The sequence below is a fragment of the Pollachius pollachius genome (genome assembly GCF_949987615.1).
Source record: "Pollachius pollachius genome assembly, chromosome: 12".
In the NCBI taxonomy this organism is placed as follows: domain Eukaryota; kingdom Metazoa; phylum Chordata; class Actinopteri; order Gadiformes; family Gadidae; genus Pollachius; species Pollachius pollachius.
Genome location: NC_136945.1, coordinates 12,948,002 through 12,962,065, shown reverse-complemented (window position 1 = coordinate 12,962,065; position 14,064 = coordinate 12,948,002). Strand labels below are relative to the sequence as shown.

Genomic DNA, 14,064 nt, shown 5'->3' with positions numbered 1-14,064 from the left:
TAATCCTAATCATCGGTATGCATCAACATCATAACCCCATCATGATAATCGTGATCATTAGTATGCATCAACATCATAACCCCATCATGATAATAGTGATCATTAGCATGTATCAACATCATAACCCCATCATGATAATCATGATCATTAGTATCAAGATCCAAAACCATCATGATCATTAGTTTGTATCAAGATCCAAAACCACCATGATAATCATGATCATTAGTATGTATCAAGATCCAAAACCATCATGATAATGATACTCATCAGTATGTATCACCACCCAGCCCCCATCATGATAGTGATAATCATCACTATGTATCACCACCCAGCCCCATCATGATAATGATAATCATCAGTATGTATCCCCACCCAGACCCCATCATGATAATGAGTCATCAGTATGTATCACCACCCAGACCTCATCATGATAATCATCAGTATGTATCATCACCCAGACCTCATCATGATAATCATCAGTATGTATCACCACCCAGACCCCATCATGATAATCATCAGTATGTATCACCATCTAGCCCTCATCATGATAATGATAATCATCAGTATGTATCACCACCCAGCCCCTATCATGATAATGATAATCATCAGTATGTGCCCCCATCATGATAATGATACTCATCAGTATGTATCACCACCCAGACCCCATCATGATAATGATAATCATCAGTATGTATCACCACCCAGACCCCATCATGATAATGATACTCATCAGTAAGTATCACCACCCAGCCCCATCACGATAATGACAATCATCAGTATTTATCACCATCCAGCCCTCATCATGATAATGATAATCATAAGTATGTATTACCATCCAGCCCTCATCATGATAATGATAATCATCAGTATGTATCACCATCCAGCCCTCATCATGATAATGATAATCATCAGTAAGTATCACCACCCAGCCCCCATCATGATAATGATAATCATCAGTAAGTATCACCACCCAGCCCCCATCATGATAATGATAATCATCAGTAAGTATCACCACCCAGCCCCCATCATCATAATGATAATCATCAGTATGTATCACCATCCAGCCCTCATCATGATAATGATAATCATCAGTAAGTATCACCACCCAGCCCTCATCATGATAATGATAATCATCAGTATGTATCACCATCCAGCCCTCATCATGATAATGATAATCATCAGTATGTATCACCATCCAGCCCCCATTCCGGTGGTACCTTGTTGACGGGGTTGATGGGCGTGCGTCCGGAGCCCGTGTGGAGCCGCTGCCGCTCCTCGTAGCGGCCGGGGGACCTCTCCCGGCGGACGTCCATCATGCGGCCGGGCGAGCGCTCCATGCGGGGGTCTTGGGCCATGGCGCGGCCCGGGGAGCGGTCCAGGCGGGGGTCCTGTGCCATGGCACGTCCGGGGGAGCCCACGATGCGGCCCTCCAGCATCCTGCCGGGGGACTTCTCCCTCTCCAGGGGCCGGTTGGGGGACTTGTCCCGGCGGAACTCGGTGCGCGCCTCGCGGTAGCGGTGGGGGGTCCCGGGGTCGCCGTGCACCACGGGGCTGGCCGCCAGCCGCTTGGAGATGTGCTCGTTGTAGGTGGGGGGTCCGCGCTTGTTGGGACTGCGGAGGGGGGGGGTAGGAGACCGTGACACAGAGGCGGGCGGGAGGCATTGATTGGTCAAGGGGTGGATGGAGGGTGGGGGGGTCATGGCATGGAGCGAGGGGCTGTGGTGGTCGGGAGGTCTTTGAGGCGGTGTGGTGAGGGGAGTGGGGATGGTTTAAGGACAGTGAAGCGGGTCAGAGGTTGCACAGGTTGCTATCACAGGTTTAGTCCTTGATGAGTTGTAAGGGACAGTGTTGCATCAACGCAACGTTAAAAAAAAAAGTTGTACAAAAATAAAATTATAACTTTTTTCCTGTTACATTTGTTGATAAAGAGCAACCACAAAAGTGTACAAAAACAAGAATATCTTTATTTAACAAACATATTATTATTGATTCTACATACGGGACATGATTACGAATAATAGTTCAACTTTAACTTAAAAATCACTTCCTCAGTCTTTGTTACAGATAAAAAATAAACTCCTCCTCCTGTGAAGTGGGACAAAATGTAAGCATTACTTTCACAAGATCAGACCGCCTCAAACGGCCACAACCGCACACCCACCACCTGTGACAACAACCTGTACCGCCTCCGACAAACCCTTATCCCTCTCACCATAACTGTGAGGAGTTAGCAAGGGGCTAGTGACGTGGTCTGGCAATAAGAGTCCACCACAAGCCCAAGGAAACAAAAACAAAACAAAGGAAAAAATTAAATCATTTCTGCGGCTGCATTTCAGAGCCTTTACAATTCAAACCATGAAATGAAAATGCTATGGATGGAGATGTGCGTTTACAATAACATGGAAGTACCGTGAGGAGTCTAAGGGTTGAACAGAGATAGCTGTTGCCGTTGTCTACCTGCGACCGGAGCCGTTGCGCTGCAGGTCGCTGCCGGCCTCCTGGCTCTGGGTCAGGTTGCCCTTGCAGCAGATGACCCTCAGCTTGTTCTGGTAGGAGGAGGCCAGGTAGATGGCCCCCGACGAGATGGCCGGGCCCAGGTAGCGCGGGTTGGGGATGTCCAGGTGGGCGTACGAGTGGGGTCTGGAGGGTGGTAGGGAGGGAGAGCAAGAGAGCGAGAGAGAATCAGATGAGCTGACCTGAAGCTGAAGGCAGCAGTCAGAGCACTTCTGTCTATACATGTATCGGGCTCTGTATTTGTCATCCCACGGCCTAGACAACTAGGCTACTGTAACTCTTCTCACCCGAGAGCGGCGTGCCCCTGGATCTCGATCACGTCCAGTGAGTTGAAGTAGGTCACAAACAGGTAGGGTTCTCTGTAGGCTGAGGTACGGAGAACAGGAATCAATAAGGTGCAGTGTTAAGGTAACGTATGGGTATGACGCGTGTATGAGAACGCAGGACCATGGCTCTGGGTAACATACCGAAGGACAGGGGCAGACGACTCCATTTGATGTCGTCGTTTCTACTCCGGCGGCCGTAGGCGTCCACGAAAACACCGAACTCTGCGTGACACAACATTACGTGACAAACGGTTCCAGGCCCCGTGTCTATTTAAAAGCACTAAACACTAATCTTTAAAGAATGGGATGTATATGCGTGCATGCATGCGTAGGCGATAAAAGCAAAAGGGATGCCGATTTAACCCAATTCCTCGACACACACACACAAACACACACACAGACAGACAGACAGACAGACAGACAGACAGACAGACAGACAGACAGACAGACAGACAGACAGACAGACAGACAGACAGACAGACAGACAGACAGACAGACAGACAGACAGACAGACAGACAGACAGACAGACAGACAGACAGACAGACAGACAGACAGACAGACAGACAGAACAGGGCTCACCGTGGAAGCAGAGCAGGTACTCGTCCTTCTGAGGGGCCCTGGTGACCTGGATGATGGAGATGGGGAAGCTGTGGGAGGAGGCCGAGAATACAGCGGAGGCCAGCGACACGTCGTTCTTGTCCAGGAACTCTGTTGAGGAACAAGGGGCCGGTGGTGAGATGATGGGCCCCTAAGCTGGAGCTCCGGTGAGACAGAGCACTCGGCTCAAAAGGTTCTGCGTTTGATGATCAATGTCTGATCCGTGCCTGTAGGTTTGTATCCTTGAGCCTGATATCCAACCCCTACCTGTTCCTAGATTACATGTTTTGATTTCACTGGAAATCCCTTTTGAAAAAAGTACCTTACTTGGCTAAAATACTTGATAATCAGTAGTTAATCAAATACAAATGTAACCAGGTTGATCCGATTCGAAGCATACTGGAAAAATCAAACATATCTAGCTGAATATTAAAATGAGGAAAACTAATTATAATATGTGTGCACTGATGTATCCGTCCCTCAGGGGGGCGTGCTAGCGATGACGCACCTTCCAGCACATACTGCTTCATCTCTATCTCATAGAACTTGTTGGTGCCGATGACGATGCTGTAGCCGGTGAAGTGGATGCAGCTGCAGGGTTCTGAGGTCTCGATCTCCTGGAGATGGAACCAACACACATGTGGTCAATTATTTAAATAGGAGCCATAAAAGTATCATTTCCTGTCGTCCTTTCATTGAGCTTCCTGGCAGAGGTTTGTTTACTGTTATGATCTGCGGCTTTAAGTTCAAAATGTAAATCTCAAGCTACTAGTCAGCTACTGAAAACGGGGTTGGGGTTAGAGTTCTTCCCCGTTCTCCAGGAACAGAAACCACTCACCTTTCGGATGCAGAACTTGTTGAGGCTTTCGTTGTGACGCAGGATGGTGATTTTATTGGGCATGGCGGCGCAAATACACATTCCGTTATCAATCTACAGGGGGGAGATGGATATCAATGATAGGTCAGAAGAAAATCTGTTTAAAGGGATTCATGAAGTCAACGAGCTATTCCAAAGCTACAAACAAAAATTCCAGATATATGTTATTAGATAGAGGTTAGGACTCCGGATATCAGGGATCAAACCCAGTATCTTTCGGCTGGAAGTCGAACCCCCCCTGGCCAACATGCTCACCTGCCCCGACAATGTCCCTTCATGTCTGAGATGTACATGTTGGTGGTTGGGCTGAGCGTACCTTGCCAGAGGAGAAGAGGTGGCACCCCTTGACCGTCTCAAAGATGTAGGGGTTGAGGTCGGGCTGGGCTGGCAGGTGGGACTGGGACAGAGACTGCTTCACCCTCTTGATCTCCACCAGACACAGAGCCCTATCCTCTCCTGGAGACGACAACCACGCAACATCAGACAACCACAATATGCGTACCACCACCGGCGTTGGATTTATTACACCGACACAGACTGCTCCCCAGCAGTGCAGGGCGTCCTCGGAGCCCGTTTAACGTGCGGCCTAAGAGGGCCGATTAAAACGCTGTAAATGGACGGGGAAGGAGAGCGAGACTCGACTAAAGTGGAAACACAGCGGAGGCATTAGTGAGCCGAGTAAAAGGTACGCTGCAGCAACAATGCGTTATTCATAGGGAGCGAGGGTGGAGGGGGTACATAATCATCCCCCCGTTATATCGTAAAAGTACCGCGGCGGAGTCGTGTTTGATGATTAGTAAAACATTTAAAGATGTTAATCATTGACCCAGATCCGGCCTCCAGATCAGCCCACCCCCTGCTTCCCAAGTAATATGGCCAAAGAATGCCAAGTTAGGCGTTTGGTGCAAGAGAGAAATCCTAAATATAACTGTAGAGGAATAAACCTGAATGTATATAAAGAAAAAACCTGTAGAGTGATGAATGTCTCTAGAAAGTACTGTAATGATAATGACCAACTGTAGCAAAGTGAATAAATGAGTCACATGACTGTACTGATCATTTATATACAACTGAAGAGTAATTAAATTAATAATATAGAACAAAACACAATGCACCAGTCATTTAAACACAACTGAAGAGACATTCGTAAATTAATGTGGAGTACATGTGAATGAATGTACTGATGTGTTATGGACCTGTAAACCTCCAGGTAAAAACCTAAAGTCTGACAGTGAAACCCACACAGACCTGTGATCATCAGCAGCTTGTCCAACTCCTTCAGGATCTGGATCTGGAAGACGGAGGCCAGGCCGGGGATGTGCGTCAGAGAGTTCTTGATCACGTTCAGAGCATACAGACCCTCCTCAGACCCAACCAGCACGATCTAGAGAGAGAGAGAAAGGACGGCTCGTCAGGGTTGGGCCACTGACTCATACTGCAGCCCCTAGGATTTGTTTTGTTAAGCACATGCAGTAGACTGGGCGTGGCTACTCTGTACAAGCTTCTAGCAGTAGTGACTAGTGCATTAATAATTTAGATAACTTAATGTCATACCAAACTTAATTTCTATAACATAAGTGTCTTCCGCCGTCACCATCATCATATCGATCGACATTGGTCGATTCTGGAGGAGTCAACAGATCGCACCATGTCAAGCACTGTAAGTTGCCTCCTGATGAGCGTTAGCTAACTAGGATAAAAACAAACCCCACCATGTCCATGCTACGGTGTGAGCTCCTAGTACCTGGTCGGTGAGTGGCAGAGTGCAGTTGATGTCCAGACGGTCATCGCCCTCCAACTTAAGGAGAGAGTTGCCCAGTAGTTTCTACCAGGACCGAAGGAGAGGAGAGAGAGAGGGGGGGGGGGGGGAATATAGAGAGAGGGGCAAAGAAAGATGGTGAGGTGAGGGGGGGGGGGGGGGGGGGAGAGAGTCACCGAGTAAGCCATCTTTGACCCCTCTCATATTTCTTCGCTGTTCTAGGACTTGCTGAAGCTATGCTCCTCTGGTTATGGACAATATTAATCATATCATAGATATTTACTTAGGACATGTAAATAATCCATGCATACATTTTACTTCCATAAAACCTTCTCTCTCAGCAGTACATGTCGTCTTCAAGATACAGTTAGTTCAGCTAGAGAATGATGAATACGTAGTACAAAATAAAAGCACAAAAAAATTTAAAAAATAAACAGAGACATTCCAGTGAAAATACAATTCTCACACAGAAGCACAGCCTATGAGAGGGTATGGAAGGACCACCTTACTGTCAGCAATGAACACAGAGCAAAACATCAAGGGCAAAACCCACAGAGGAGGAAGAAGAGGAAGAGGAAGGTGTGGGAGACAGTGGGTCTTGTGCTTTAGTTAAAAAGGACAACACCATTCTGGGTGATCAAACCATAGCAGTCTCTCCTGGCTTCACTAAAACATAAATTACCAACACAATTTGTCAAAATTACTTTCATGTACCGATACTTTCATTCAGAATACTGCCATGAAGGTAAACAACAACATAGCACTTCAGCCTTTGTGATGAGAGTACTTAGGCGTACTCATGATCCTCGACTGACTCACGCACACCCATTCCAGAAGACAGAAGTGCTCCACTGGCATTGAATACATTCGTGGCAGTCGTCAAAAGCTCTGTTACTCTACAGAATCTGCACAAGGGGGTCCTTCTGACAAAGTACGGATGTTTAATTGAAGCCAGGAGAGACGGTGACGATGGTCGGATCCCCCAGACCTCTCTTGTCCTTTAAAAAGGGAGGGAGGGGGGGCAACTGGAAGCAGTGCATGGCCAGTGAGAGAATCATGCATGACATCGCATATGACAGCAGGGAGGCCAATGTTCCAGTTCCAGCTCACATCCATGCACCGTGGAGTGAACTATATGTGTTTTTACACATGTCAACATGTTATAAAAGGGTCAGAGGTGGACTCATTGCGGAGCTCTGTCGTACAGGGTCAGGATGTACATACACAGTAGTGGTATGTGTTGAAGCGGGGCAGAGCTACTGCATGCTGGGTCGGGGGGACCTTAGCCCAAGCGCTCGTGCAGCCAGCGTTACTGTACCTGGACCAGCGAGGACAGGCTCTTCTGTCGTTTAGCAACACCCGCCTACAGTATGATCCACACAACCCCGCATGGACGGAGACACACACACACAGGGGGGCGCGGTGACGTCAGAGACGAGGATGGCGAGTAGAACAGGGATGTAAAGGATGAGATGACGAGAGAGTGAATGAGACAGGAGAGAAAGAGAAAAGCAGTGGGGAGGAAACAGTAGTGAAGGCGCTGGCTGGCCGGCTGTTGCTTTCAAAACCAAGCGGCAGCCCCAACCCCCTGTTTGTGAAGCCCTGGCGTTAGTGCCAACATGTAGTTGCTCTAACCTCCCATAGGTGGCTCGCGAGTGTGGATGTAGTAAGAACCACCACTGATCTCGGTAAATGGGAATCATTTCCTTTTCTTTAGTCGGCTGCCTCAGAGAGTTCATCTCTATATTATGCATTCTGAGAGGTGCCGTATTATTCATTGAAATGTAATAAAGGATTGAAAATGACAGACTAACTACTACAAAGACTACTGGGTGGCGGACCTTCCATTCCTGCCTTCAATGTGCCATAATCGTTTCCGCTGCGGGTTTTCAAAGATCTCAAGCAGACGCTTGAGATCTTTGAAAAAAGAGACACCAGACGCTTCGTCCACGTGATCTTACAGTCTATGTTTCGAACATGGTCACGTGGCCAAGCGACCACGCTATAACCCAATCGTGGTACCCACAAAAATGACTCTAGCGGCGAGTTCAAATCCATTTACCTTGGGAGCTCAAGATGAATGTTGGGTATAAAATGCAGGGGGCTGCCCATCGTGCCTGTGAAACAACCGTGCAACGCATCACCTCGAACACACACACACACGGTACTCACAGCCTCAGTCTCCCCTTTGTCCTTGGAGGCGTGGCTACTGACCACCACAGACTCCAGCACCGCCACCCAGCGCTGCTTGTCTGGGAAACTGGGAGCCATGAAGTAGAGGGTCTGACCGGGCCAACAGGTGGTGTGAGGGTGGGACTCCAGCTTCAGTATGTAGGGGATGTCTGCATGCACACACACACACACACACACACACACAGACACACAGCCTTAGTTCCATTGCAGAGCTCATCAGTCAACACTGCTCACTGTGGGATAACAAGCCTTATGGAAGTCATTTACGGTCGGTGAAGGAAGGAGATTGAAGGGTTCCCCCCCACCCCCAGACAGACAGCAGAAGGTAGTACAGCAGCATGAGGGGCGGGAGAGATGGACGCGCTACCTGATTTGGCGGTGTTGATGAGCTCCGAGGCGCCCACGGCACCGTGCACGCTCACCTCCCCGTCAGGCAGACACAGCTCAAACTCCTCCTCCGCCTTGGCACAGTCTGGGCGAGCACACACACACACACACACACACACACACACACACACACACACACACACACACACACACACACACACACACACACACACACACACACACACACACACACACACACACACACACAGACACACACAAAGTTGTCTCACTCCCTGCTGTCTTAGTCCATGACTAAATTGGAAAATTCAAGTCATCCGTTTCTCCCCTAATAGTGTTTTTTGTGAGGCAAGCAAAAAAAATAAAACCTCATTATTCATTTTGACTTTCATGCTGATGAGAACGGAAATGGTCTAATTGACACACTTTGTGTGACAAATTCTTGCACCATCTGTGACAGCCCTTTAAATCCGTCTGCTGTTCGCAGCATTCAGTTACCACACACGCATCCGTGTGTTCATCCCGCCAAGTCGGATCTACACTTAGATCCCTACATATGTGGAACTGACCAAGAGAGTAGTGTTGTGCCCTATAGTCTACTGGGCTTCACGTAGCCCAGAACCGTCAGCTTAGTTCAGTATTTTTTGTTTTCATTGGTACAGTACCTAGGGAGACATGAGAAAGAGAGAACTGCTGAAGACTGTGGAAAAGTACTGACCCTCTCTGGGTTCGCCATCAAACACGGACACCTTGGTTCCATCCAGCACCACATACTTGCTCTCCCATCCCTGCTGCCCGCGTTTCCCGTTCCTGTACACAAGACCCAAACGATGCACACACATTATCATACTGTAATAATACACTATAATAACAGCAATTTAGCCATTGGTCGCACAGAGCCAGGCCTTTCCATAATGGAAAGCCTGGGACACAGCGTTGAATTACTGTGTCAAGAACCACCTTCTTGACCTGAGGAAGAGGTCTTGATTGACATGCAAGCATGAACAGTGACTGACTGACGAAATGAAAAGGAAATAGAACTCTACTTAGGATCTGATTTACACCAATTGCTCAGAGGTCTATATATACCGCAGGGAACTGAATAAACTCATGGATGTTAATATATCCTAATGATCCTGAACATACGTCAACAATGTATGTGAAGGACAATGCCGACAGCCAATGAGAATCGTGTCCTGAGTTTTCTCAAGGGCTTAACTTGCTCCGCTTGGCCATGTGATGCATCAGGAAGCGTCACATGGCGAGGCGGAGCATACCAACGGAAGGGGGGGTAGAAGGATGGATGTGGTGAGGACCGGTACCTGGGCTGCTTCATCCAGCCCTCCAGGCGGACGTGCCCACTGGCCTCCTTCACCTGCAGGGCGGGGGAGTTGGCCTTGTCCCGGCACAGGGCCTCTGAGAAGTGGGTGGCGTATTCGGCGGGCAGGCCGCAGGTGGCCGGCAGGCACGGGGAGCACTTGGGGTGGCACAGCGTGTGGCACTCTGCGGAGACGGCAAAATGGGGGCCTTCGTTCAGACTCCGTGTCAAAGTGGCCCCAGAGGGAGATCCATTTCGGTTTCCTTTCATGTGTAATTAATGTTTGCTAAATTACACTTTATAAAAAAAGGCATCATTCTCCATCATCATCATCATCAGTCATCTACATCAGTGATGAGGCGTGGGGGGAACCGGCATTGCGGTGCTCCAGGGATAAGTGCCACTAAAAGTGTTATGTATTTATATGGTTATAATATCTTTAGAGGGTTTCCCGCGCGGGGAAGAGATCCAGACCTAGGCACGTGGCGGCCTGCCGTCCAAAGTGCACCGTGTCCAGGCACACGGTGCACTTGGCCGCCCTCATGTTGAGGCCCACGGTGAAGCGGTGGGGGATGTTGTGGTGCATCCTCTCCTTCACGCGCCGGCCAAACTCTGCAACACCCGCACACACACACATACATATGCACGCACATACAGACACAGACACACATACACAGGCACACACAGAGACACACACAAACTTGCTTAGCCTTAGTTCCATTGCAAGGGAAAGGAATCGAGAATTACTCAAGGAATAAATATTTATACAAGTCTGGAGTGTGCCTTATATGCATGCAGTATGAGATGGCCCATTTCATGCACCATGACTTGAACATAATAAAAGTATTACAAGCATTAGACACACCAATATGGTTTTGGTTCTCGATGTGATGTGTAATAAATGAGATTATGTTCATGGCACACACAACTTATTACAATGGTAAAAAGGAATAAATAAAATGAGGGACTTTGAAATTTGGCCATGAAAGCATCTCTAGTGCACTAGGGGATGCAGAGAGAGCGAGCGAGCGAGCGAGCGAGCGCATAAGGAGCGGGCAGACAGAAACCTGATCACTTACTCTCAAAGGTGACCCTCCTCTTTTCTGTGGGAAGCGAGTGGGGAAGAGAAAGAGAAGGAGAGTGGCTTCTGAATGGATTCAGGTGAGGAGGAGGAGGAGGACGAGGACACTCTAATGCAAATCATAGCACAGACAAACTAGAACAAGTGGGACAGCCTCCCCTCCTGACATCGGCAGTCTAATGGGAAAAGATTGACCTTACATTGGGGGTAACTGGCTACAAGGTGGATGGGACGCCCAGGATCTCGACCAGCGAATTAAACGTTATGCGTCTGGGAGGATGGCATGACTTTGATACACCTGGCATAACAATTTAGCCTGATTGACTAGGATGACTGACACAAACAAAAGTCAAAACTTTAAGTTGTGATCCCTAAGCTACTCTGCCGTTCAGCGGTTTCTTTCAGAAACGGGGGCATGTAGCCTATGTTATAATGGTACTCCTTGATTGTGCACAGCCTCTGCATCTGCTAAATCACTTTCAATAAAAGGACTTGATACATGTTCCACTAACCAAGTAATCGACCATTATCTGCTAATAATAAGCGGTTCCTAGTGTTGGCAACACATACAAAAACGTTTCAGTGTTTTCAGGGCTTCTTTGCATGTGGAGCAGGGGCAGCCAAATCCAATCCACCACGTCATCCCAGGAGAGCCGTGTAAACGCCGGGTGTGGCGGCCTGCTCTCCGTCTGCCTGGGAGAACCACAGGGACGGCGGTCCGAGGACAGCGGGCCTGACTGAGGGGCCGTCTGCGTGGACTCACCCTCAGGCGTGGCCGTCTCCTTGCAGCGCGTGGAGGGGTTGAGCAGGCCGCTGGGGTTGGGCTGGTGCTCGGGTGACTTGACGATGGCCGACATGAGGATCTGCTGCCGGGCCTGGGCCGGGGTGGAGGGGCCCGCGTGCTCCTGGGCCTTGAAGTGGGCTGCTGCACCGGCGACGTCCACCGAGGGAGAAAGGAGGACGTCACAACAATTCAGTTACCGTTTCATCACTGGGCGGACCTGGCAGATGGTCAAATCCATTCCACAAAGGCGTCACAGGTTTCACCCAGAACATTGACCATGGTCTACAGATCGCTACAGTAGTGTTAGCCTTATTCCACCGGGCTTCACACAGGACATTGACCATGGTCTACAGATCGCTACACTAGTGTTAGCCTTATTCCACCGGGCTTCACACAGGACATTGACCATGGTCTACAGATCGCTACAGTAGTGTTAGCCTTATTCCACCGGGCTTCACCCAGGACATTGACCATGGTCTACAGATCGCTACAGTAGTGTTAGCCTTATTCCACCGGGCTTCACCCAGGACATTGACCATGGTCTACAGATCGCTACAGTAGTGATAGCCTTATTCCACCGGGCTTCACACAGGACATTGACCATGGTCTACAGATCGCTACAGTAGTGTTAGCCTTATTCCACCGAGCTTCACCCAGGACATTGACCATGGTCTACAGATCGCTACAGTAGTGTTAGCCTTATTCCACCGGGCTTCACACAGGACATTGACCATGGTCTACAGACTGCTACAGTAGTGTTAGCCTTATTCCACCGGGCTTCACCCAGGACATTGACCATGGTCTACAGACTGCTACAGTAGTGTTAGCCTTATTCCACCGGGCTTCACCCAGGACATTGCCCTCCTCCCGGGATGCCTACCCTCCTCCCTGAGGGAGCGGAGCTCGATCCTCATCTTCTGCAGGGTCTCCTCCAGGTCCGAGCAGCGGGAGCGCTCCTTCTCCAGGGCCAGCTTCATGTCCCCGTACTGCAGGGGCATGGGGGGCGGCGGGGGCAGCGGCATCAGGGCCCCGTTGGTGGTGGTGCCCACGTCCTCCCGGCGCCTCCCGAATATACCCTGTGGAGAGGCATTTGAAACCACGTTGGAGGGACTCCAACGTGGAGGGGGGCGGTCTGCTCCGCTACAGGTAGGCTGAGGGGGTGTTGGACAAAGAGCCTGAAACGACTTGAGGAGGAGAGGTGGAATAGAGGCTGTTGATCCCCAAACATACTGATTCATGCCTCTAAAAATATATATACTGTATAGATATAATATATATGCTCGCACACACACCGAGCTGTGTGGAAAAACCTTCAGATAATTGATTGATGATCGTTTAAGACGATATATACAACATCATTTCTGTACGTCTATACACCATTTCTTTTTGAAAGGCTTATGGTTGCTTCTAAGAGTTGTGTGTCCCCAGACCTTTTTCTTCTTTGTTGGCTGGTCCATTTTGGCCTGGAGGAAGTCAATGAGTTTGGTCTGCTGGGAGATAGTCCCTTCCATCTTCACCTTTTCATGGGAGTACACGGCCTGAGCGCAGAGACACACAACCAGTCCGCATTATTAAACACAAAGATCCCTTTAACAGAGATCCCCACAGGAACGGTGCACACCCGAGTTCCTGGATCTGTTTATTGCCAATATCCGTCAATGCCGTGTCATATCTATCTGTTTTTCTGGGCTATTGCAAAAGTATTGCAGTCCTATCTAGTATCAAAGACATATTTTTCTTGGCTTTTGAGCATTTTATGAACGCCAAAGAATACAAAGACAGCAACGTGGGTTGAAAAGGAGGAACGAACATGCAGCCCAAGACATCAGGTCTGGAGCCGGGCTCCATGGCCTCCATGACTGGGGCAGCAGCAGCCGGAGCCCCCATCACCTGAATGTTCTCCAGCTGGTACTCCAGGTCCGTCCTCTCCGTCTTCAGCATGTCTGTCTGGTCCAGGGCGTCCTGCAGCCCCTGAGTGAGGCGGAAGATGTGGCTCTTCTGGAGGTCCATCTGCTGCTGCAGCTTCCCCTGCTGTAGTCACACCCGCGCACGCACACACACACACACACACACACACACACACACACACACACACACACACACACACACACACACACACACACACACACACACACACACACACACACACACACACACAAACACGTTAGTTTACTGCTAGTGTTCTGGTCATGTAGTTTTGTCTGAGTATTTACTATGCAGTACCACGATGAACAGTCTACCTGTAGGTGTCCCTGAGCAAGAGGCCCAA

General features: G+C 49.1%; 1 protein-coding gene across 4 annotated transcripts in view; it reads right to left on the bottom strand.

The window, feature by feature from the left end:
• The window catches only part of cita (citron rho-interacting serine/threonine kinase a), a 41,076-nt gene that overhangs the window by 3,422 nt on the left and 23,590 nt on the right, over positions 1 to 14,064 (bottom strand). For 2 of the 4 annotated variants that reach the window (XM_079747998.1, XM_079747999.1), the window contains exons 29-47: positions 13,686 to 13,826; positions 13,226 to 13,333; positions 12,676 to 12,871; positions 11,775 to 11,936; positions 10,405 to 10,542; positions 9,935 to 10,115; positions 9,331 to 9,422; positions 8,635 to 8,739; positions 8,247 to 8,416; positions 6,060 to 6,140; positions 5,564 to 5,699; positions 4,632 to 4,771; positions 4,277 to 4,369; positions 3,947 to 4,055; positions 3,421 to 3,549; positions 2,982 to 3,062; positions 2,802 to 2,880; positions 2,458 to 2,640; positions 1,218 to 1,611 (exon numbers count right to left, since the gene is read on the bottom strand). In XM_079747998.1, the coding sequence (XP_079604124.1) occupies positions 1,218 to 1,611; positions 2,458 to 2,640; positions 2,802 to 2,880; positions 2,982 to 3,062; positions 3,421 to 3,549; positions 3,947 to 4,055; positions 4,277 to 4,369; positions 4,632 to 4,771; positions 5,564 to 5,699; positions 6,060 to 6,140; positions 8,247 to 8,416; positions 8,635 to 8,739; positions 9,331 to 9,422; positions 9,935 to 10,115; positions 10,405 to 10,542; positions 11,775 to 11,936; positions 12,676 to 12,871; positions 13,226 to 13,333; positions 13,686 to 13,826 (2,718 nt within the window). Of the gene's footprint in view, positions 1 to 1,217; positions 1,612 to 1,695; positions 2,252 to 2,457; positions 2,641 to 2,801; positions 2,881 to 2,981; positions 3,063 to 3,420; positions 3,550 to 3,946; positions 4,056 to 4,276; positions 4,370 to 4,631; positions 4,772 to 5,563; positions 5,700 to 6,059; positions 6,141 to 8,246; positions 8,417 to 8,634; positions 8,740 to 9,330; positions 9,423 to 9,934; positions 10,116 to 10,404; positions 10,543 to 11,774; positions 11,937 to 12,675; positions 12,872 to 13,225; positions 13,334 to 13,685; positions 13,827 to 14,064 lie in introns of those variants that run through there. The other 2 variants (XM_079748000.1, XM_079748001.1) reach the window with 2 other exon arrangements.